This window comes from Anabrus simplex, chromosome 7 (assembly GCF_040414725.1).
Source record: "Anabrus simplex isolate iqAnaSimp1 chromosome 7, ASM4041472v1, whole genome shotgun sequence".
Taxonomy (NCBI): domain Eukaryota; kingdom Metazoa; phylum Arthropoda; class Insecta; order Orthoptera; family Tettigoniidae; genus Anabrus; species Anabrus simplex.
This window is the reverse complement of record NC_090271.1, coordinates 176,218,264-176,242,798: the sequence shown is the minus strand read 5'-3', so window position 1 is coordinate 176,242,798 and position 24,535 is coordinate 176,218,264. Positions and strand designations below refer to the sequence as shown.

At 44.1% G+C, this 24,535-nt stretch overlaps 1 protein-coding gene across 2 annotated transcripts in view; it reads left to right on the top strand.

The window, feature by feature from the left end:
• The window catches only part of Tdh (L-threonine dehydrogenase), a 57,839-nt gene that overhangs the window by 15,048 nt on the left and 18,256 nt on the right, over positions 1–24,535 (top strand). The window contains exon 2 of one of the 2 annotated variants that reach the window (XM_067150811.2): positions 17,688–17,847. The exons of the other annotated variant lie outside the window; for it this stretch is intronic. Within the exon in view, the coding sequence (XP_067006912.2) occupies positions 17,715–17,847 (133 nt within the window). The 5' untranslated portion in view covers positions 17,688–17,714. The remainder of the gene's footprint in view (positions 1–17,687; positions 17,848–24,535) is intronic. 2 annotated transcript variants of the gene reach the window in all.

The window sequence follows — 24,535 nt, the reverse complement described above, 5'->3', positions numbered from 1 at the left end:
AATGACTGACATGGGCAAAGCAACACCGCCTTTGGACTTTCGAAGTGTGGAAAAAGTCGCCCGGTCAGATGAGTTGAAGTAGTTGGTACACGACGACAATGGGTCCCTCTTGTCAGTAGGTTACAGCCCAGCCGATGGTGGCGGTATCTTCGTATGATGACTGTTCACGTGGTATATATCTGGCAACTTTCCTCGCCGGTGAACGTTAGGGCCTCTCAGAGTGCATGCGCTGTGCACGGTGCAAAAGACGACTTCGCTTGGTTGACCACAGTGCAGACCCCCACTCCTCAATTTGAAGTAATAGCGCTGTCTCTCTCTTTCCCCATGCCTGTCTCGCCCGCTCCGCCTGTCTCCCTCTTCCTCACTTGCTCCATAGCGCTCCAAATCCGAGCCGAGTTGAGCCGAGCTTAGCCGAGTATCCAAGAGACGAAGCGTTGGTCCGAGCCAAGCCGAATGGGACCGATGCACTGTGCACAGGAACTCTGCGCCTCAATTTGCACGCGTGAGATTTTGGGCGTTTGAGAGGCCCTGCGTTACAGAAACCTGCTGTTTGATCATGTCCACCCATTTGTTCACCTCCAACACACTGCAGGAAATCTTTTCCTGTAGCAAGACGATGCAACGGCCCATCACTCCCGAATCATGGTCGATTGGTTCAATGAATGGTACGCAGGAATGTGGGGTAATAGTAGGCCTATAAACTGGATGCCATAAAATCAACATTTAGAGCTACAATACGTAAAGGAACTTTATTAGTATACTAGAGGACCCGCGCCGCTCCACAACATTTGTTATAAACAGGTCTGATAACTCGTACTCATGTTGTTTTGCCTGCCCTTTTCATTGGTTTTATGAACATTTAATAAGAAGCGCGTTATGGTGTGCCGCAGTTCGTAGTCAGAATTCATCCATTCTGACATCATTATACTGTCTGGTAAAAATCTGTCCATATATTAGCTTTTTATGTTACAGTTCTTGATATATTCCGGTAGCTTGATATTGTGTCGTAGAAGGAAATGGTGGGGTCTGTTTGTACAATTTTTTCTCTCAGCAGCATGTACGTTATTGGGAACACTCTGCCATCGGTTGAATATATTTGGAAGCTGGGAAAGATTAGAGAATCAAAGAGTATGTAGCAGGGAATAGAATTCTTCCATGATCAGAGAAAGTGGTTTGACAGGTAGTAATCAAACATGGCTGCATGCAAGGACATTGCTAAGGACGAAGATCTCATATATCGGAATAAGTTAAAGTGTCGGTCGCATAGCAACCTGCTAAATACAGAATGTATTGCGGGTCAGAGAAAGCCTCCGTCTGAATTTATTGGAGTGATCATTTAGTTATTTGATTTTATGATTACTCAAAGCTGGCTAAACTTAGAGACCTACCAATGCGTCATGATTCACCGAAAAGTAATTCCGAAAATAACAAAACGGAAAGGAAGCGAATCGGTCCAGTAAAACGGACGGACGGACGGACAGATTTGCCAAAGCTGTTTTAGCAAATTCTTTTAATATATACGTAGATTACAGATATATCCATTATAATGAAATCAATGCACCGAGTGAGGGAAAACAATTGTTTCATTTACGCTATCTTGATTTTCAATAATCACAAATATCTATAGTACCACAAGCACGTCAGAGGCGACCCTGGGCAGTACGCGGCAGTACATTATTGTTACTTTGGCGGCAGCTTCCTGCTGTCATACCACTGGCAAGCAACCTGCGCAATACACATAAGTGTGCGGCCTGCCCCGAAAGGAGAAAGCTCGAGTAACTGGAATGAAGAAAATGTAAATGAATAATGTAATTTCATTACTGTTAAGTGCCATTTTATTTTCAAAGTACTTGCTCCCTTGTTCCACACAAAGCACTATACGCTTCATAACTCTTTCCTGCACTCTCGACGACATGAAAGGCGTGACAGTTTGACTTGCTGCCCTAGCCCTTCCCACAAGATCATCCCTGTTATCAATAATATATCAGCCATATGATTGGTTTGCTCCTCCGAGGGCAGCCCTCCAGTTCTCGCGACAGAGAGCCCTCTTCTTCAAATGTCCAGAAGGCCGAACTCCCACTTCTTGCTTCATTTGGTCTATGAAAGTGTGCCGTGGCCTTCCTTGCTGTTATCTTCCCCCAGGTCTGCCTTCCATTATATCTCGTAATAAACGTTGGTGTCGCAACGTGTGCCAACCATGCGAGTAGTTTTCTTGCAGAGGTGTCCAAGAAGTACTCTTTCTTCACCAATTCGAATGAGTACATATGCATTTGTGACTCGATATGACCAGGGAATTTTGAGAAGGCGCCTCCAGCACCACATTTCAAATGCCTGAATACGACTTGTTAGGTTGAGTTCAGTGCCCATTTTTCTCCAAAGTATAACACCACTGGTCAAACACTGGCAGTATATCCATCAACTCGTCATAGGCTGGTCCATTCAATAAAAAGCAACGTCCAACAAAAACGTTTACTGATGCTCTACTGCGAGCGAAGTCGTAACGTCAACAAATACACCTCCCTTATTGCACAACGCTGTAACACTCATCTAGTAAGTCATAGAAAGACTCGTTGGTTCTACAATACAGCAATGAACCTGCAGCATTCCCCTTTAGTGAGAGTAGACCGTCCCCCTGCACAGGTAAAGCAGAGAGATTGCCGACACATCGGGCGTTAGAACTGGAAATCTGTCTGGTGGGGTCAAAAGTCCGTTCGTAGCATCTAGAATGCCGAGAACGCATGCATGCCCATTTAACAGCGTGAACAGACAAGTTGCTGTCATAATTCGTAGCCATTCCAGTGCAAGGACACCCGTGTTTATGTTGATATTTTCTCTATGTTAATAGGATAGAAGGAAGTGGGCTAGTAGAGCAGCGCCATCGGTGCAATGGGAAACATTGACAATTTACCAAAGTAAACTTTATTTCAATCGACTGTGGGGGAAGTAGGTGAAGGGAGACATAAATGCATTTATTGACATCTATATCGTCCGCCTCTGTGGTGTAGTAGTTAGTGTGATTAGCTGCCACCCCTGGAGGCCCGGGTTCAATTCCCGGCTCTGCCACGAAATTTGAAAAGTGGTACGAGGACTGGAACGGGATCCACTCAGCCTCGAGAGGTCAACTGAGTAAAGGTGGGTTCGATTCCCATCTCAGCCATCCTGGAAGTGGTTTTTCGTGGTTTCCCACTTCACCTCCAGGCAAATTCCGGGATGGTACCTAACTCAAGGCCACGGCCGCTTCCTTCCCTCTCCCTTGTCCATCCATACCAATCTTCCCATCACCCCGCAAGGCCTGTCTTCAACATAGCAGGTGAGGCCGCCTGGGCGAGGTACTGGTCATCCTCCTCAGTTGTATCCCCCGACCCAGAGTCTGAAGCTTCATGCCACTGTCCTTGAGGCGGTAGAGGTGGGATGCCTCGCTGAGTCCGAGGGAAAACTGACCCTGGAGGGTGAACAGATAAATAAGAAGAAGAAGATATCTATATCACGGTGCGATAGCATTATTTCCAATTCTCAAAATCTGCATTATTTAATCGCTCAAGTTTTATTTTGTACAGTATTTTCCATTGTTACCAAATTTTTTTGCCATTTCTCGGGCTTTAAAATACCACTTTCCTAAAAGATTGCATGTTTGTGTTGGGTGAACTGTTCGATGGTACTTCTGCAGTCCTCCAACGAAGCAAGGCGTTTACCATTCAGAAAATTCTGCATGGATGAAAATAAATATTAATCTGATGGAGCGGTATTAGCGAAGTAAGGCGAGGGAGGTAACATTTCCCAGCCAAAAGACCGCGAGTCGCAATAGACACGTGTGGTCTTGTGTTGGCATGATGGAACACCACCTCAGTGTTAATTCTGGCCGTTTCTCTTCAATAGCTTCTTTCAGTTAGTCCATCTGAAATGAATATATCACTGAATAGATGGTCTGTCCATTAGGAAGCAATTCGTAGTAGAGAATGCTTTTCCAATCGCACCAAATGCAAGATCAGTACTTTTCTGGAATGGAGAGCTGGTTCAGCAACTGTGAGTGGAAGTTCATATTTTATTCGTCTTGACTTTTTCCATACAATGTTATCATATATGATCCATTCCTCATCACCCGTCACCAGATGTTTCAAAAGTAGATCATGTTCATTACACCTTAGAAGGAGTCACAAATGGACGGACACCCGCTGTACCAAATTCCGTTCACTGAGTTCATGAGGCACCCAAACATCGCAACGAAGTATGTAACCAAGCCTCTTCAGGTGTTTTCTCACGTTACGGGACGATATTCAGCACTTGAGCTATTTCTTCCACTGTGATCCTTGGGTTACTTTTAACTAACTCCTTGAGTCTTTTGTTCGTCTGTAACATTGGACCTTCCGGTACGAGGTTTGTCCTTTAAGGAGCGAATTCCAGGTCGAAACCAAGAAAAGAATTATTGGGATGTCTGATTGGTTACCGCACCTTCACCGTAAACAGCATAAATCTTCCTCGCGATAATAAAAGATCATAAGGGATCTGAAATGCTCATTTAAACTCTCCATATAAATACACATTAGCGCACTGGAATATTGCTCTATCGAGACTGTAGAGCGGGTTATGGTCTTTTCAGACTAAATATTCCTGCTTCATGGATTAAAACTGCCTTTGCTGGCAGGACGTAGTGTTTACAGTGCACTATGTCTTCTGGTATGGGCTAGAGCAATATTGTTACTTTCATTGATCTGTCTCAGCTTTATCCTTGGCTTTGACAAGATGAAAGTGACTGAGGTATGAGCGATGCTAGTAATGCCATTCCTTATGCAGCCAGTCCCTGCTATGAATTGTGTGAAAATGTTGCTCATAGGGTCAGTTGGTGCATGCATTTCAGTGGGCTTGGCAGACTGATATGTAATAGCAACTTCTGGCTCGGTGAGGAAAGCAACGGAAAACTACATCACTCCTCATTTCCCTAGTACGCCTCTTCAGTGATGCCTAGGCCATTTATGACAGCTGATGGCGGAGCTGTTGAGGATCCAACCAGCCTTCGGGCTGAGGACTAAACATACATACATGTATTAAAATTCGAAGGGAATTATGCTCACACCAAATACTTCTCCAAAGTATATGGTACTTACTGAGCTGTTCGTACAGTATATGAAGCACACTGCACAATGTGTTACCATCGAATTCGAAAGGCACTTCAGCATTTATTTTTAAAAGTATAATGAATATTTATTGAAAACGGAGTCTTTCATTAAGCATACTATGCACAGAACAATTATACAAAGCATTAAATGGTCACTATAAGTTATTATCTTCTTTTTTTATCTGTTTACCCTCCAGGGTCGGTTTTTCCCTTGGACTCAGCGAAGGATCCCACCTATACCACCTCAAGGGAGCTGTAGCTTTCAGACTCTGGGTCGGGTGATACAGCTGGGGAGGATGACCAGTACCTCGCCCAGGCGGCCTCACCTGCTATGCTGAACAGGGGCCTTGCGGGGGGATGGAAAGATTGGAAGGGATAGACAAGGAAGAGGGAAGGAAGCGGCCGTGGCCTTAAGTTAGGTACCATCCCGGCATTTGCCTGGAGGAGAAGTGGGAAACCACGGAAAACCACTTCCAGGACAGCTGAGGTGGGAATCGAACCCACGTCTACTCGGTTGACCTCCCGAGGCTGAGTGGACTCCGTTCCAGCCCTCGTATCACTTTTCAAATTTCGTGGCAGCGCCGGGAATTGAACCCGGGCCTCCGGGAGTGGCAGCTAATCACACTAACCATTACACCACAGAGGTGGACTCTTATCATTTGTACGCAATGTTATTATTTCGTCCTTGCTCGGTAAAAGAGGATACGGCACTGTTTGCAACACCGTCCACAGATGGCACAGAAGCATTGAGTAGATGCCTGATGTTATCCCCTTTGGTTGCAGATTCTGTAATGGAAGCAGTCTTTGTAAACACGTGCCTAGCAGCGAAGTATGGCTCCACCCATTCGCTCATTTTCAAGGTAGTTGTTAGACGAAAGGGACACTGCCTTTTGTTCCCTCTCCCGGATGCGAGCTTCAAATGTTGCTGTATCAAATTTTCTCCCTGATAAAGAATTCGGTGTCGGCCTGATGGTACACAAGTCTGATTCAGGTAGGCGAAGGACTTTTCTTAAAGAGCTGTTACTGCTTCCACTCTTCATATTTGTGGGTGTAAGATAGACTCATATCTTACTGAATGCGTAGAATGCTATTGGTGCAATCTTGATCTAAAAGGAGAGCAAAGCTGTTCTCAGTGGGATTCTCAGTTACAATTATAAAGGATGGAAAGACTCACTTAAATTGTATCATTTACATAGATATTGTAACAATCTATCTCAGACCTTCGGACATTCATCTCCAGGTATCTACTTTTAGTCACTGACACTTTCATACGACTTTCATTTCAAATTAAAAATAATTATAATGATGCTTTCATGGCTCAGAATAATATATATATATTTATATAATTTGGATACAACAGTCGTGGTAGGTCGAGATTCACTTACGAACAAGTGGAACAAAGTCTGCGCAATACGTGAAGTGTCCCTCCAGTTTGTCTCTCACACATAATACACTTAAGAAAATGGAAATCGCAACACCATGAAGGCATTGGTCGTTCGTGTTGATTTTCAAGATATGGAACGATGCCACGTAGGTATGTAAACGATCAAAGTTTCAGACCCATTGGATTGTTGCTACAGGTCTCCCCAAGCGATTGGTCGCGGAGGAATCAACTCCAGCATACGGACTATGGTGTAGCGTAGTTGACTTGCAGTCTGTGCAATGAAGTGTTCCCCGTCAAACAGGCCTCGACGACAGAGAAGAGCACGCTATCAACAACTGTCACCGTTTGAGAGGGCTGGGATAATTGGGCTGTGTGAGGCTGGATTATCGCTAAGGACTGTAGCTGCACGTGTTGACCGACAGGCATCTACGGTACAACGTGTATGGCAGCAGTGGTCAAATGAAGGTACCCACACTCGTAGACCTGGCACAGGCCCAACGCGACAGACAACTGTGAGAGAGGATCGCCGGATCATTCGGATGGCCCCGATGAAACCCCATGCAACAGCAGCGCAAATTCGAGCAGCTGTGGCACCCCACGTTACACAACAAACAGTTGGTAATCGCCTGCGTGCAGCTGGCTTATGAGCCCGTGTCCCTGCAGCCACTGACCCCACAACAGCGACGCGTACGGCTGGCCTGGTGTCGAGAAAGTTCGGCGTGGGTCGGCGAATGGCATAGGGTGGTCTTTAGTAATGAATCGCGCTTCTGTCTTACCCGCAGTGATCGCCGGAATCGTGTGCGCCGACGTACCGAGGAGAGAGGCCGCTCAGATCTTATTGTCGAGAGACACACAGGGCCAACACCAAGCATTATGGTCTGGGGAGCTATTGGCTTTAATGTGAAATCACAATTAGTGCTTGTTGAGGGCACTATGACTGCTCGACAGTACGTTGATAGGGTACTCAATCCAGTGGTTGTCCCTATGATGGCGAACATTGCTAATGGGATGTTTCAGCAGGACAATGCCCGGGTTCACACTGCACGCATCTCCAGAGAAGCTCTCCACGACATCACAACCTTAGAATGGCCCGCCAGATCCCCGGACCTCAGTCCTATTGAACCGTCCTCAGCCACCCACAACTCTGGAACAAATAACCCGTGCAGTGCAGCAAGCATGGGCCATAATTCCTCAGGAAGCGATCCAGGGCCTTATTGACTCCATGCCTCGACGAATTCATCAATATATTGCAGCTCGTGATGGGCACATCCTATATTGATTGTCGTCCAAACTTTAGGTCAGAGGGACCTGAAAGTATAATCATCGAAGCACAACCGAACACTCGTTCTGCATGTTCAATTGCAGCAATGTAGCACCACTCCTTCTGGTTGTTGCAATTTCCATTTTCTTCAGTGTATTAGTCTGCCAAGGCCATTGAAATAAACACACCAACCGATTCTATAAGTGACACCTTCACATCAATGCATTTGAAGATTTTTAATGGTTTTGAAGAAACCCCCCCTACATAATTTGCGAAATGAGCTTGAATAATGAAAAATAGGTCATTTCTCTAACGAGAGAACCTTCACTCGTCACTCGACGTCACTGGGGTATACTGGCACTTCAAATACTTTGAATTCTGCATTATAAGACTGGAACACCGTAGTTTTGTGCAGTTTCAGCTTCAATGACATTGTTACGAATTTTACATAATTTCGGAAAACCATCATTCCTTTACAATACTACACAAAATATGTTTTAATAACTTACTACCCGTCAGTTGGCCAAGTGCTTTTTCAATTCCAGATTGAATGTATTTACAACTTGCAAAGCATTGTACATTTGTGATTCAATATACCTGCTACGCGTTAGTGCGCATATTACGCCAAAAACATAGTTATATAGTCTAAGTCAGGTTTATAAACCTGCTATTGGAGTCATTTTCAGCCCTCTATGGTAATGCAGCATTTTTATTCAAACTACTATCAAAGTCTTGAATGAGCGAATCATTTTTATAGTCATAGATGTCTGGCTTCATGGTTGAGCAGTCAGTATGTTTGTCTTTGGATCTTGTTGTTCTGCGTCCGATTTTCGGCTGAATACTGGGATTCCCTTGGCTCGGGGATTGGGTGTATGAACTGTTCCCAACATTACTGAAAAACGCACACAAAATACAACACCCCACCACATTAACAGACAGGCCGTATATCCTTACTGGAGGATTTGTCTTGCAAGGGCTGCATCCGGATATAATAACTATACTATTTTCTTCTTCTAAGTTTGCAGCAACAAGTCATGCACTCTCTGAGAGTCAAAGGAAAAAAGCCGATCATCTTCGTGGAGCTTGACTTCTTCAGGGGTGCTTAGAAACACAAATAGGACGGGCGAGTCAGATACACGTCTTAAAAGTGTAATAAAAATTTGAAACCTCATGCCACGGTCCTGTGCGCTGGCAGCAAGTACCATTAGTGGCGCCGTCCGACTTCTTGGCTGAATGGTCAGAGTAATGGCCTTCGGTTCAGAGGGTCCCGGGTTCGACTCCCGGCCGGGCAGGGGATTTTAACCTTCGTTGGTTAATTCCACACGTTACACTATCCTGCCAACGGCCGTAGCCGTGTTGAAACACCGGATCCCGTGAGATCTCCGAAGTTAAGGAACATTGGGCGTGGTCAGGATTTCGATGGGTTGCCACGCGCTGTTGGTGGGGGGTAAGGGAATGGAGGATCGGAAAGGAACTGGCCACCCTACCGCATGTAAACTCCGGCTCAGGAACACCTCTGCGGAGGTTCGGACCTGCCTTCGGGCAGAATAACCCTTACCTACACTATCCTCCACCACAATAACCCGCAGTTACCTACACATGGCAGATGCCACCCACCCTCATCGGAGGGTCTGCCTTACAAGGGCAGCACTCGGCTAGAAATAGCCACACGAAATTAAAAATCAGTAGTGCCGTCATCTTGAGGTACTAAAATCGCTTACCGAGCTCGATAGCTGAAGTCGCTTAAGTGCGGCCAGTATCCAGTATTCGGGAGATAGTGGGTTCGAACCCCACTGTCGACAGCCCTGAAGATGGTTTTTCCGTGATTTCCCAGTTTCACACCAGGCAAATGCTGGGGATGTACCTTAATTAAGGCCACGGATGCTTCCTTCCCACTCCTAGTCTTTTCCTGTCTCATCGTCGCCATAAGACCTATCTGTGTCGGTGCGACGCAAAGCAGCTTGAAACAAAATCGTCTTGCCACACGGCTAACAATTAGAGTAGCTCTGGACTCGAGGGTGGTAGCACCTCGCGTGCGCTGTCGTTTGATACGTCTCAGTGAATTATACAAGTATACGGCAAACAATAATCAAAGAGTGGACATTTAAGGAAACTGTGGTTCGATGAATTGCGAAACAAATTTCATTTCCCAAAACGTATGGATAATAAATGGCATCAAAATGATCGAAAACACACTTGAGAGGATAGAAAAGTTTGTCAGACTTCCAAATGGTACACAATCGCCAATGCCGAGCGTCAAAAGACTTCTTGGGAGCGTCTAATTGTTAAAGGGGACGAGCGTCGCCGGGCAAGTTCTGCATTACTGGAGTCCTAGTGGTGGAAATTTGACTTACACGCTTTAAGCTCATGTAAACGCGTTTCAATCTAGATGAAAGTTGCTCAGCTGGGCGCCCGTTCAGTGCGGCCGGGCTCGCTTGTCTGATATGCGGGTCGCGTACATCACAGTCAAGCGAGAGAGCAAACAAAGTCGGCGCGGGACAGGAGCAGTGACGGTCGACTGTGAGGTTACGTGCCAGACGCGACCGTGCCGGATGCGACCCGGCCATTATCGTGCCAATAGCGACCGAGCGGATATGCACCGTGCCGCATGCGACCCATCAATCACTTACACTTGATCTGCATTAAGGGCTGTCACCAATTGGCAGATTGCTTATCAGTAGATAACTTGGTCTTTTCTAAAATAAAGGTCTGACACCGTTGTTAGCAGGTTCGAGTGCCGTTGGTCGAAAGAAAAATATGATAATGTTGCTGGCTTTACGTCCCAGTAATTACTTTTATGTTTAAGGAGACGCCGAGGTGCCGGAGTTTAGTCCCGCAGGACTTATTTTACGTGCCAGTAAATCCACCGGCACAAAGCTGACTTATTTGAGCGCCTTCAAATATCACCAGACTGAGCCAGGATCGAACCTGCCAAGTTGGAGTCGGAAGACCAGCATCTCAACCGTCTGAGCCATCGAGCCACTTAGCCCGGATGAAAAAAATTTCACCATGAGAATGTAGGCCGGCAGGGTAGGAAAGTTGGTGTATACAATTTGTAATTACTAGATTGCGTACCAAAAGCCTGGATTCAAATCTAAACTTCTTCGCAGTGTTCAAATGAAGTGAGGCAATATGATGCTGTTGATGGTGATTCGGCCGTCGGATAGGGACGTAAAGCATTGAGCAGACCCCTTGGTATTATTCGAGAGGAGTAGGGTACGTGCCGATACCGGGTTTCATCTTTCCCTACCTCATTATCATAATCTCACATCCAGACGCGCAGGCCTCCCATGTGCGTCAGGTAGAAAGTCCTGCACCAGGCAAGCCGAACACGTCCTCGGACACTCCCGGCACTAATAGGACACGATAAGTAAGTAGGCCTAAGTCGTAAATAATTTCAGAGGATTAGGATCTTTTTTGCTAGTGGTAGGGCCTATAACGTCGCACCGACACAGACAGGTTTTAAGACGACGATGTCCGACTCGTTGGCTGAATGGTCAGGGTACTGGCCTTCGGTTCAGAGGGTCCCGGGTTCGATTCCCGGCCGGGTCGGGAATTTTAACCTTCATTGGTTAATTCCAATGGCCCGGGGGCTGGGTGTTTGTGCAGTCCCCAACATCCCTGCAACTCACACACCACACATTACACTATCCTCCACCACAATAACACGCAGTTCCCTACATATGGCAGATGCCGCCCACCCTCATCGGAGGGTCTGCCTTACAAGGGCTGCACTCGGCTAGAAATTGCCACACGAAATATATATATTATAGGCGACGATGGGATAGGAAAGGGCTAAGAGTGGGAAGGAAGCGGCCTTGTCCTTGATTAAAGTACACATCGACTTTCACATTTGCCTGGTGTGAAAATGGGAAACCACGGAAAACCATCTTCAGGGCTGCCGACAGTGGGATTCGAACCCACTTTCTCCCGGATGCCAACTCACAGCTGCGCGCTCCTAACCGCACGGCCAACTCGCCCAATAGGAAATGTATTGAACATCTCCCTTGGTAAATTATTCCAATCCCTAACTCCTCGTCCTATAAACGAATATTTGCCGCAATATGTCGTCTTGAGTTCTAACTTTATCTTTATATTGTGATCTCTCCTACTTTTAAAAACACCACTCAAACTTATTCGTCTACTCATGTCATTCTACGCCATCTCACCATTGACAGCTCGGAACATCCCGCTTAGTCGAGCAGCTCGTCTTCTTACTTCTAAGTCTTCCTAGCCCAAGATTTGCAATATTTTCGCAACGCTACTCGTGTGTTTTGTTACCAAACATTATCGATTGTTTTCTGAAAGGGATTCAAACTTAATTTCGGAGTCCTCGGTACAGCGTAATTAGATTCTGATACAAATTTAGACGTGACTAGCTAATGTACCCGTGCTTCGCTACGGAATTCTACATTGTATTCAGAATTCTAGGTTAAATACTCTACATGTTGTGAATAAGATTATATTAAACTACATAGCTCTTAATGTTACTCAGAAAAGCGACCGGCAAGTCACCGTTCGTATTTTCGCATGTGAAGACTTGATTAGGAAATTATAATGGCAGGTCCTCTTGTCTACTGTCAGTCACAATCAACTTGGTAAGTTTTCATTATGATGGTAGGCCCACTTGCCTACTGCCAGTCAGTGGAGTTGGGCAGTGTGATGATAATGGCAGGCACTCACTCTCTACCTGTCTTTTTACATCATCAGAAAGACTGTCTTTGTGGTTTTGCCAACTAAAATCATCATAGGTCATTACAATGAAGTCAACAGAAATGTCGCAGTTACAACCAATGCTATCATAATTATGAAATACTCGATAAAATAGAAAACCGCACATTTTCTCATTTTTAACAGTACTATGCTGCCGATCTAACAGTCCAAAGTTCCCGACCTGGAATAACCAGGCCGCAGACAGCCGTGAACAATCCTCTTCCATTATTCCTTTAAGTGTGCACACTGCTCATTCCAATCCGTGCCACAGAGAAGGAATCAAATGCGTGGAGTACTATGATAAACCAGTATGTTACGTACCAGTAGTACCAGAAAATCGATGAACCAGAGGAAAGTCATGCTAAAGAAGAAAGTTATCTAACTCCACATTCCCCTGTGGAGGGAGGCGGTAGAATTACACCCATGGTATTCCCTGCGTGTCGTAAGGGGCTCTCAACTTGGGAGCGTGGGTTAGTGACCACGGGGCACTGAGTTGAGTCCTAGCACTGCTTCCACTTATTTGTGCTAGGCTCCTCATTTTCATCTATCCTATCCGACTTTCCTTGGTCAAATCTTGTTCTATTCCAACCCCGACGGGATTAGAACTTTCTAGGCCTAGAGAGTCGTTCGTTTTCACGCCCTTCGTGTCTCTTGTCTTTCTTTCGCTGATATATTCCTTTTTCGCAGTGTCGGATTCCTTCCATTTTTCTCCCTGATTAGTGTTAAATAAAGGATGGTCACCTAGTTGCACTTCCTCTTAAAACAATAATCACCACCACCACCACATTAACACGTAGCATTTCTCCTCTAATGGTTGGCGTCAAGAAAAGCATCCAGCCGTAAAAGAATGCCAAGTCTGCTACACACCCTGACCCGCAGTAAGAACCGGATAGAGTGGGGAGTAATAGAAACGAGCCCAGTGGCATCACTGCTCGCCTCTCACCAAGGCAGTCCAGGTTTGATTCCCGGCCAATATTTGTGGGATTTACGAAATGAAATACCACGCCCATTTTCCTGGAGATGACAAATGGGAAACCACGAGAAATAATTTTCGAGGATGGCCGACGGGGTATTCTAACCCAGCAGTCTACCGAAGTAGCTCTAACTAGTCGTCCGGCAACGCACTGACCTAACCTGCTTGGTACCTTCTCCCAGACATGGAGGCGCAGCTCCATATATGGAGATATTTTAGGAAAATACTATTTATTTGCTAATGGCTTTACGTCTCACCGACACAGATAGGTCTTATGGCGACGATGGGATAGGAAAGGCCTAGGATTTGGAGGGAAGCGGCCGTGGCCTTAATTAAGGTACAGCCCCAGCATTTGCCTGGTGTGAAAATGGGAAACCACGGAAAACCATCTTCAGGGCTGCCGACAGTGGGATTCGAACCCACTGTCTCCCGGATGCAAGCTCACAGCCGAGCGCCTCTAACCGCATGGCCAACTCGCCCGGTGGGAAAAGACGTAAACGCATCACCATATTTCGTGTTGCAAAACGAGTTTCCCCCAGAAGTGTTATGTAAAGAAGAGGCAGTAGCTGCTTATAAGACTTTTTGAAATTACATTGCACTTCGTTTAACTTACCTTATCTTGGGTGATGACACAACTTATCAAATGACAATTTGCTTGTCAACGCCGGTCGCATCCGGCACGGTTACAGATAATGCGGTCGCTAGTGGCACGGGTCGCATGCGGCACGGTCGCATCTGGCACGCCACCGACTGGGACTACAAATATTTCATCACACCATTAAAAGACATTTTGGAGTAGCCTACAGTATACCAGCCGCCCCTTCCAATGTAGTTTTACGTAACCCGCAATATTAATTCCGTCCTGAAAGACAACACAACCGGATATCTTGGTATTTACCGCCGCACCATTATAGGACGGCGTAATATTATACTCGTATAAAGCACTAATACACGCTATAAGCTGCACAGTGTGCCGTACGGAACCGTAGCGTAGTTGGTAAAGGTGTGGTGAAGAGGGCTTACGTGTAGGTGGGTGGTTCGAGTCCAGGGCGAAAATTCCATACTTTTGAAGTATTTTTCTTTTTTGCTAGTTGCTTTACGTCGCACCAACATAGATAGGTCTTATGGCGACGATGGGACAGGGAAGGGCTAGGAGTGGGAAGGAAGCGGCCGTAGCCTTAATTAAGGTATAGCCCCAGCATTTGCCTGGTGTGAACATGGGAAACCACGGAAAACCATCTTCAGGGCTGCCGACAGTGGGGCTTGAACGCACTATCTTCCGATTACTCGATACTGGCCGCACTTAAGCGACTGCAGCTATCGAGCTCGGTAGCGGTAAGTATTTGTTTAATACGTACCGCGCGTAAAGTAGGTTCAATACCCGCTTTTGTGTGAATTGTGTGTGAATGAATGTGGTTGTGACCCTATGAAGGGTCGATTAGTTAGCAGGCCGGGCACATACGATCCGGAAATAATAGGAACACAACTGCTCTGGCAATGTTTTATCGCAGCAAATGCTCGATGTGGTGACCGTTTTGGTTTATGCACATTCGGGCACGGTGTCCAATAGATCGTCTTAGGCCCTGAAGCGTTCCAGGTGTACTTGCTCGGCAGGCGTCTGTGATGAGTTGCTGGAGCTGGTCGGGTATTTACGGCGCTTGAGTGTAAACGGCGTTCTCCAAATGCCCCTACAAGAAGTCAAACGGCGCTAAATCCGGTGATCTGGTGGGCCAAGAAACAGGGCTCACTCCTAACCATTTGCCCGGCAGTTCCTTGTTCATATGGTTACGAACGGGTAAAGTCGAATGTGACGGAGCTCCATCCCGTTGCAACCACATTGTCAAACGATCGTGCAAGGGCACATCCTCCAGCAGCAGTGGGAGTTCGTGACGCAGAAAGTGCAGGTGGCGTGGGCCCGTCCAATGGCCCTTAAAAAATACGGTCCAATCAGGCGATCCCCCAAGATTCTACACCAAACATTCACTCCCCATCTTACTTGATGGGCCGCCTGTCGCATCCAGTGAGGATTGTCCGGACTCCAATAGTGCATGTTGTGGTGATTGACGTTCCCATTACTGTGGAAGCGCGATTCGTCCGAGAACAAGATATGCCATACGAATGCTGAATCATTGTCCAGCCTGCCTAATAGCCACCGACAGAACTCCATTCGAGTTTTGAAATCCCGCCCATGGAGCTCTCGGTGTAGCTCAAGATGATATGGGTGAAATTTATGTTCATGCAGTATTCGCAAGACGGATGGCTGGCTGGTGTTCATCTGTTGTGCAATCGCGCTTGTACTGATGTGTGGATTATTACGAGCTGCCTCCAGAACAGCCTCTTCTGTTTCACTCGATGTAACGGACCTATCACGGACTGGTGGCTGCTTGGAAATCACGCTTGTTGTCCTTAGGCGTCTTTTAACATGACGGAATGTCGTAGCAGCCGCGTGTCGGGATACCGTTCCTGGTACAGACGTAGTGCCTCACACGCGTTTTGTCTTGCTTCCGGATAAATGGGAAGGATGTCAACGTATTCCTCTGTGTAAAACATGCTGAATAACAGGAGAGATTACATTCAGGTCTTGACCAGCGTTGTATGCGCAGGGCACAAGATAAATAACAGCGTCGTTTTACTGGTTGAATGTGACAAACGTGGACCTGTGTTTCCGTATTCAGACATCATACCGACGGAAAAACATTTTGAATGATGCAGGATTCGAACCGCTGATGGCACAGTCCGTAGATTGCTAGGCTAACGCCTAACGACATCCACTACGCTACACTGCTGGCAACATACTGGTAGTACGAGGAGAGTAGAGTACATTTGCCATCCGGTTCGGTGTTTAAGACAGTAATTATTGCACTGTTACCTAGTTTTATGGATTGATTCCCCTCTTTGTTACACCCGGTCACCAGGCACGACACATTAACATAGATACATGGTCAAAGGACGTCGCTACATGATTTCAAGGCGTCATGTTTTGCGAGCGAACGACATAATTAGTCGGTAGGGTTCAGAGTCATGTGCAAAATGTGCTCGCTGTATATCAGTACCATACAGTACGCCTGCAGGGGAATAGCCAACTTATAACTAAGTCGCACGTTAGTTGGGTTGCATAAAACTACATTGGAAGGGGTGGTTGAATCGCACGGTATGGAGACGCTATAATCGCAAGAAAAATCAACCTTTTAAAAATATTCGGGTTTGATTTATACTGCGCTCGATATTAATAGACATGGTTTTATTTTACTACATTTACACATTCAAACAAAACTGACAAATTACAACTTTCGTGTTAAAAGGTACAGATATACGGGACAATTGGCCAAATTCACATGTGCACAGATTGCACCCATGGCCTCATCCAGGTGCAGAAAAAATGGTGAAAAATAAAGATAAACAAGACATTATTAAATAAGTAGATTTGGAAGTAATTTTTTCCTGTAGTGTGTTTTCACAATGTTGCTAAGCATTCTACAAAAGGCTGCGTGTGAAGTAACCTTAAGTTACTTCAATTTGTTATTTGTTTTATCTCACAACAACACAGACAGGACTTACAGCAAGGATGGTACGAGATAGGGCTAGGATTTGGAAAGAAGTGAATGTGATCTTGATTAAGGTAGACAGAAAAATAATTTATTTTACATGACAAAGTTAGTCTCGCACTTAACCAGCGTTTACACGTATTTAATACTTTATTTTTATTTTTGCTAGTGGCTTTATGTCGCCCCGATACAGATAGGTCTTATGGTGACGATAGGATAGGAAAGGCCTAGGAGTTGGAAGGAAGCGGCCGTGGCCTTAATTAAGGTACAGTCTCAGCATTTGTCTGGTGTGAAAATGGGAAACCACAGAAAACCATCTTCAGGGCTGCCGACAGTGGGATTCGAACCCACTATTTCCCGAATGCAACAGTCGCGCGCCCCTAACTGCACGGCCAACTCGCCCAGTTATTTAGTAATTAACAGTAATTTACACAGTAGAAAAATATTAAGTCAACCATCACTGATATTAAACTAGGTGGGGATGATGATAAAGTGAGGTAATAATAATAATAATAATAATAATAATAATAATAATAATAATAATAATAATAATAATAATAACCTAACTGGTAATGATGATGATCTTTATGGCTACTAGCAGCTGGGTTCGAACCTGCTATCTACTGAATGCAAGCTATAAAATAATTTCAATTCTTGATAGGTGCAAGCTTTTCACCGAGTATATAAACATATTTCAGGCTGGAGGTACATACTGACAGTACATAATGTTACTCCAAACCATAATCCGGAGTGTCAGCATCAGGCGTGTTATATCAGCCTCAGCAATGCACACTTCGAGCCAGGACCTGCAGAAACACGACCACAGCCAAGAGGAACCGCCACGAGTCCTAATCACAGGTAGTATGACATTAACATCTAAATGAGTGAGATGAATTTACAATCAGTCTTAGGTGGTTTGGTGCTACTATTAATAAAATATTGTAAACCTAATCAAGAAATATAAGGAAATTATATGTGGAAGACAGAGTAATATTTAACTATATGGAGAAAGCAATAAAAAAAGAATAATGTAAAATACTCAGCAAAATCATTCCAAGGTACTTTTTCTTAGAGAAATTCTATTCAAAGAAAGAAAATTATGTGGTGGGGACAAAAGTAAATTCGTATGTCACTTAGAATGCCTAGACTGTACGCATGCCCATTTAACGGTATAAATGGACAACTTCCTGACGAACTTCCCAGCCATTCCAGTGAAAGCACACGTGTGTTTATGTTTACATGTTTTCTATATTAATAGGATAGAAGGAAGTAGATTAGTAGAACAGCACCATCAGTGCAACGAGAAACATTGATAATCTACCGAAGAAAATATTTCAATCAACTGTCAGGAAAGCAGGTAAAAGAAAACACAAATGCAGTTATTCTAATCTACATCAGGATATAATCAAAATTATTTCGCCAGGCAAATGCCGGGGCTGTACCTTAATTAAGGCCACGGCCGCTTCCTTCCAACTCCTAGGCCTTTCCTATCCCACCGTCGCCATAAGACCTATCTGTGTCGGTGCGACGTAAAGCCCATAGCAAAAAAAAAATCGAATTCTCTAAATCTGCATTATTTAATCACACTAGTTTTATTTCGTACAGTACTCTCCATTACTATCAATGGCATTTTTGCCATTTCCCAGGTAGCTTAAAAATACCAGTTTCCCAAAAAGTTGCAGATTTTTTTGGATGAACTGTTTGATACTACTTCTACGATCCTCCATCGAAGCAAGACGTTTACCACCTGATGAAGCAATATCAGGGAAGTAGGACAGATGAGGTAACATTTCCCAGCCAAGAGACCACAACTTCTGACGAGTGGCAATAGGCACGTATGGTACCACGTTATGATGGAACACCACTTCACTGTTTGTTATTCCACTTCACTGTTTGTTATTTATGGCCATTTCTCTTCAATGCCTTCTTTCAGATGGCCCAGCTGAGAACAATATCTCACTGAATGATGGTCTCACCATTAGGAAGCAATTTGTAGAACAGAATGCGTTTCCAATTCCACCAAATGCAAAGCAGTACTTTTTTGGAATGGAGACCTGGTTTAGTAACTGTGAGTTCACCTTTTCTTCGCCATGACTTTTTTTATTGTGTTGTCATATGTGGTCCTCTTCTCAAACCTGTCACCAGATTTTTTTTTGCTAGGGGCTTTACGTCGCGCCGACACAGATAGGTCTTATGGCGACGATGGGATAGGAAAGGCCTAGGAGTTGGAAGGAAGCGGCCGTGGCCTTAATTAAGGTACAGCCCCAGCATTTGCCTGGTGTGAAAATGGGAAACCACGGAAAACCATTTTCAGGGCTGCCGATAGTGGGATTCGAACCTACTATCTCCCGGATGCAAGCTCACAGCCGCGCGCCTCTACGCGCACGGCCAACTCGCCCGGTCACCAGATATTTCAGAAATGGATATGTTCACTGCGCCTTAGTAAAGGGTCACAAATGGACACACAATGTACCAAATTACGTTCACCGAGTTCAAGGCAAAGTATGTAACCAAGGATCTTCAGATGTTTCTTCATATTACGGGATAATATATTCAGGCATTGAGCTACTTCTCCCGCTGTCACCCTTGCGTTACTATTAAGTCAACTCCTTGAGTCTTTCTTCATCTGTAACAATGGGTCTTCGGATATGAGGTTTGTTCTTTAATGAATGAATTCCGGATTGAAACCTAGAAGACCCTTTATGACATGTCCAATCAGTTACTGCATCTTCATATAGTTAGGCAAAATTTCTTATACAGAAATTACAAAAGCTCAGTCCACCTATTCAATACAGTACATAAACATTTAATAATAGTACATGCTTCGAACCCTAATTCGGCCTTCTTCAGTTAAATAACTTAGACATAGTTAATAGCTAAAACAACATACTACACATGTAATACCACATCTTCACCGCAAATAGCACAAATCTTCCTCCGTGCTTGTGAAGCACTTCTTGCCCTTGCGATAAAAAAAAAAAAAACATAAGGTGTCTGAAGTGCTCTTATGAAGTACTTTCCACGTAAATAAACACTAGTGTACATACCGAAACTGAAGCTAGCTAGGTCACTATCTGGTCACTAATGGGCTTGACAGAAGTCAGTTTGGTTTTAGGAAAGGTTATTCCACTGATACTCAACTTATAGGACTCCAGGCAGATATAGCAGATATCCAGGATTTAAGAGATCAAATGCGATTGACCTATCTAAGGCATTTGATAGGGTAGATCATGGGAGACTACTGGCAAAAATGAGTGCAATTGGACTAGAGAAAAGAGTGGCTGAATGGGTGGCTCTGTTTCTAGAAAATATAACTCAGAAAATTAGAGTAGGCGAAGCTTTATCAGTCCCTGTAACAATGAAGAAGGGAATTCCTCAAGGCAGTATTATTGGATCTTTATGTTTTCTTATATATATCAATGATATGTGTAAAGAAGTGGACTCAGAGGAAAAGCTTGCAGATGATGTTATTCTGTACAGAGTAATAAATAAGTTACAAGATTGTGAGCAACTGCAAAGTGACCTCGATAATGTTGTGAGATGGACAGTAGGCAATGGTATGATGATAAACGGGGTTAAAAGTCAGGTTGCGAGTTTCATAAATAGGAAAAGTCCTCTCAGTTTTAATTACTGCATTGATGGGGCGAAAGTTCCCTTTGGGGATCATTGTAAGTACCTAGGTCTCAATATCAGGAAAGACCTTCATTGGGGTAATCACATAAATATGATTGTAAATAAAGTGTACAGATCTCTGCACATGGTTATGAGGGTATTTAGGAGTTGTAGTAAGGGTGTAAAGGAGAGGGCATATAAGTCTCTGGTAAGACTCCAACTAGAGTATGGTTTCAGTGTATGGAACCCTCACCAGGATTACTTGATTAAAGAACAAAATCTAAAGAAAAGCAGCTTGATTTGTTCTGGGTGATTTCCGACAAAAGAGTAGTGTTACAAAAATGTTACAAAATTTGGGCTGGGAAGACTTGGAAGAAAGGAGATGAGGTGCTTGATTAAGTGGTAAGTTCCGAGCTGTCAGTGGAGAGATAGCGTGGAATGACATCAGCAGATGAGTAAGTTTGAGTGGTGTCTTTAAAAGTAGGAAAGATCCCAGTTTGAAGATAAAACTGGAATTCAGGAGGACAAAGGGTTAAATATTCGTTTATAGGAAGGGGAGCTAGGGATTGGAACAACTTACCAAGGGAGATGTTCAATAAATTTCCAACTTCTTTGCAATCATTTAAGAAAAGGCTAGGAAAACAACAGATAGGGAACCTGCCACCGGGGGGATTGCCCTAAATGCAGATCAGTAGTGATTGATAGTGACTGATTATTCGTCACCGACAGTCGGGTACGCACTGAACAGCGGAATCATTTTTCACTGCCTATGTGAAAGAGTGATGCGTCAAGTGTTCTATAACTGCTGTAGAGCGGGTTGTGGCCTCCCCAGACTGAATATTCCTGTTGGATAGATTACAATGTGAACAAACTTATGTCCCCACCAGATAAATAAAATTAGAAAAAGATCACTGAAAGGGGCATTCTGAAGATAAAAATGGATATTTTGAATATTTTTCTGAAAAATCAGATCCAGGAAACTTTAAGGTACCGTAATGATTTAACCGGGAAAACTATATCTAACTTTGTTTTCCCCCCTTAAATTGTCAGTATCACATACTGAATTGCATTTTTCTCTTGTAATATTCCTTTTAAACACCTCGTAATCTGCAGGCCTTCGGGCTGAGCAGCGGTCGCTTGGTAGGCCCAGGCCCTTCAAGGGCTGTAGTGCCATGGGGTTTGGTTTGGTTAATATTCCTTTTAACTTTACAAAACAAAATTCATTTTTCTCTAATAATATTCTGGGTAACTTTACAAAACTTCCATGTTATACATATTATTAATATATCAAAAAACATGTACTTGGAATTTTTAATCACAGGATTTTTTCAGGTAGTACGGGTTCATATATCCTATTTTGTTACAAAAAAAAAAATACCGGGTAGTCCACCAGCAACTTGCGATCTAGTTTGATGCATCTCACCACTTTTACTACAATTATGAAATACATCAGTCCTCTCCCTAAACCAGGTTAATATAACGAAATGTGTGATTATGGAATAAATGTCAGCAAGAATCAATCATAAGCACCACTGTTAATTCATTATGGGTTCCTCGAATGAACCTGTATGAAGAACATGTACCTTATAACAGGAGGTGCACACACACAGCCCAGGAACACGTACTGTATACGCTAGGATCTGCGCGCTGCATGCAGTAGCTCACATGGCAAGGGTGCAATGGGGTATATGATAGTGGACAATGCTTGAAGGTTCGAATCCCATGCAAGCTTTTTTTCTTTCTTAAAACTGCCAATTGCCTGGGATGTGGTAAGGCTGCATACTTGATATCTTCCACAGACTGGTTTGTTTATTTAGCCCTGTAAAGGGTCCTATGTATCGTGGCATAGGGTTTGGAGCTGGGTTGGACGAGGATGAGGTGGTGATGGTCTGCGGCTAGGACACAGGCAACCAATTAGCTACGTCGTACATGTTCCAAGCTTTGTAGGCCACAGGTAGGGCAAAAGGTGCCCCACTGGAGTGATAACAACATGCGATGGTATGTAGCTGTGCGAACTCCCCTCCATGGAGGCAAGTTACAGCAATGAGTATGTGCATATGTTACTTTTTTTTTTTTTTTTTTTTTGCTAGTTGCTTTACGTCGCACCGACACAGATAGGTCTCATGGCGACGATGGGATAGGAAAGGGCTAGGAGTGGGAAGGAAGCGGCCGTGGCCTTAATTAAGGTACAGCCCCAGCATTTGCCTGATGTGAACATGGGAAACCACGGAAAACCATTTTCAGGGCTGTCGACAGTGGAGTTCGAACCTACTATCTCCCGAATATTGGATACTGGCCGCACTTAAGCGACTCATATGTTACTTATCTACAGAGAAGCTAGAGTGGTGGTTGTCCGGAACCATATCTATGCAACATATCCTGATAAATGGATAGGATGAGGAGGAGCTGTACCCTGGCCAGCCAAATCGCCCCTAGATTTTTTTCTGTGTGACCACATAAAACAATTGGTATATACACAGGAGCCGGCCAAATTCTGGTCACCTTAGACAGCTCATCACTGAGGCATGCCGATGCGTTATGCTGGAGACATTGCAATGTGCCAGACGGTCCTTACAACATTGTGCGCAGCTCTCTATCAACTACAGAGCTCGTCAGTTTGAGCAGGTGCTGCCTTAAAAGACATAGGTAACTGAAATTGTGTCACGTGTTTCCTGGCCTCTTCCAACCTAGCTCCATACCATATGCCACCATACCAATGGCCCTTTCCAGGGCTAAATAAACAAATCAGTCTGTGGAAACTATTACGTATGCAACTTGCCACATCCCAGACAACAGGCTATAAAATATATATATATTGTTTGGGATTCAAAATTCATAACACGCAAGCAATGCTTATTTTCAGATCTCCGAATGCACCCCTGCCAAGTGAGGTATTGTGAGGCTTTTCCTGCAGTGTGCAGTTCCAACCTATACAATACATGTTCCTGGTCTGTGAGTTCACCTCGTGTTGTAAGGTATCTGTGATAGTTTCACAGGTTAATTCAATGAATTACTAGTAGTGCTCACGATTCCTGTTTATTTTCTAGCTCGTAATCACACATCTCATTATTAGGGCTCGGATGTTTAGGAAAAGTCATATTTTTTCTTTGTCTCTATTTTCTTTCCTGATTGGATTTTGGTGCAAATCAGGTGATTATCATCACAATTAAGTGACTTTTATTTGTCACATAAACGCATATTTTGGCAATTTTTTGTCATAAGGTCTTATTTTGAGTTATTTTCGTAGAAACGTCATATTTCGGCGGTTTGGTGACAGCTGTAGCTGTGCAAAATCATCGTCAACTTTCCAAATGAGAACTAGTATTCGCAAAACTGCTTTTCCATATCAAATCTATAGTTAATACAAGTGGAATACTCTGCCTCTTGTATCAAGATTGCACAGGAATTGTTTTCCAACAGTTTCTCAAACTCTGGCATATATCAAGTCGAACTTGGAATTATATCGATTGCAACTACTTGTTTAGAAACTGCTAGCTTAGAAATAAATTCATGCAAGTATTGAAATTGTGAGAAGTGTTGACCTTTCAGCACAACAATCACATGGAATAGTTGGCGTCAGTGTAAAACAGACTTCAAAATTTGCTTGATCGAAGTGATGGTTTTCGCTGTGTGTGCAAGATAAATTATGTTCTTAGAGGAGAAGATTCCAGAACTCGACAGCAGTGATTTAATATTATTTAAATATGCACCAATAACGTCTTGTGACGTAGAAAGGAGCTTCTCTTCTTACAAGAATGTGTTAAGTGATAATTGGAGGTCTTTCACGCATGATGCTTTTGAAGATGAATCTTACCATACATACATTTCAATACCACATGCGGAGAAGAATGAAAAAGTTATATGAGTTTGCACTATTTGCCCTGCCGCCATACCATAATGTATCGAAAGACATATACTTAATTCGTTTTGTGGT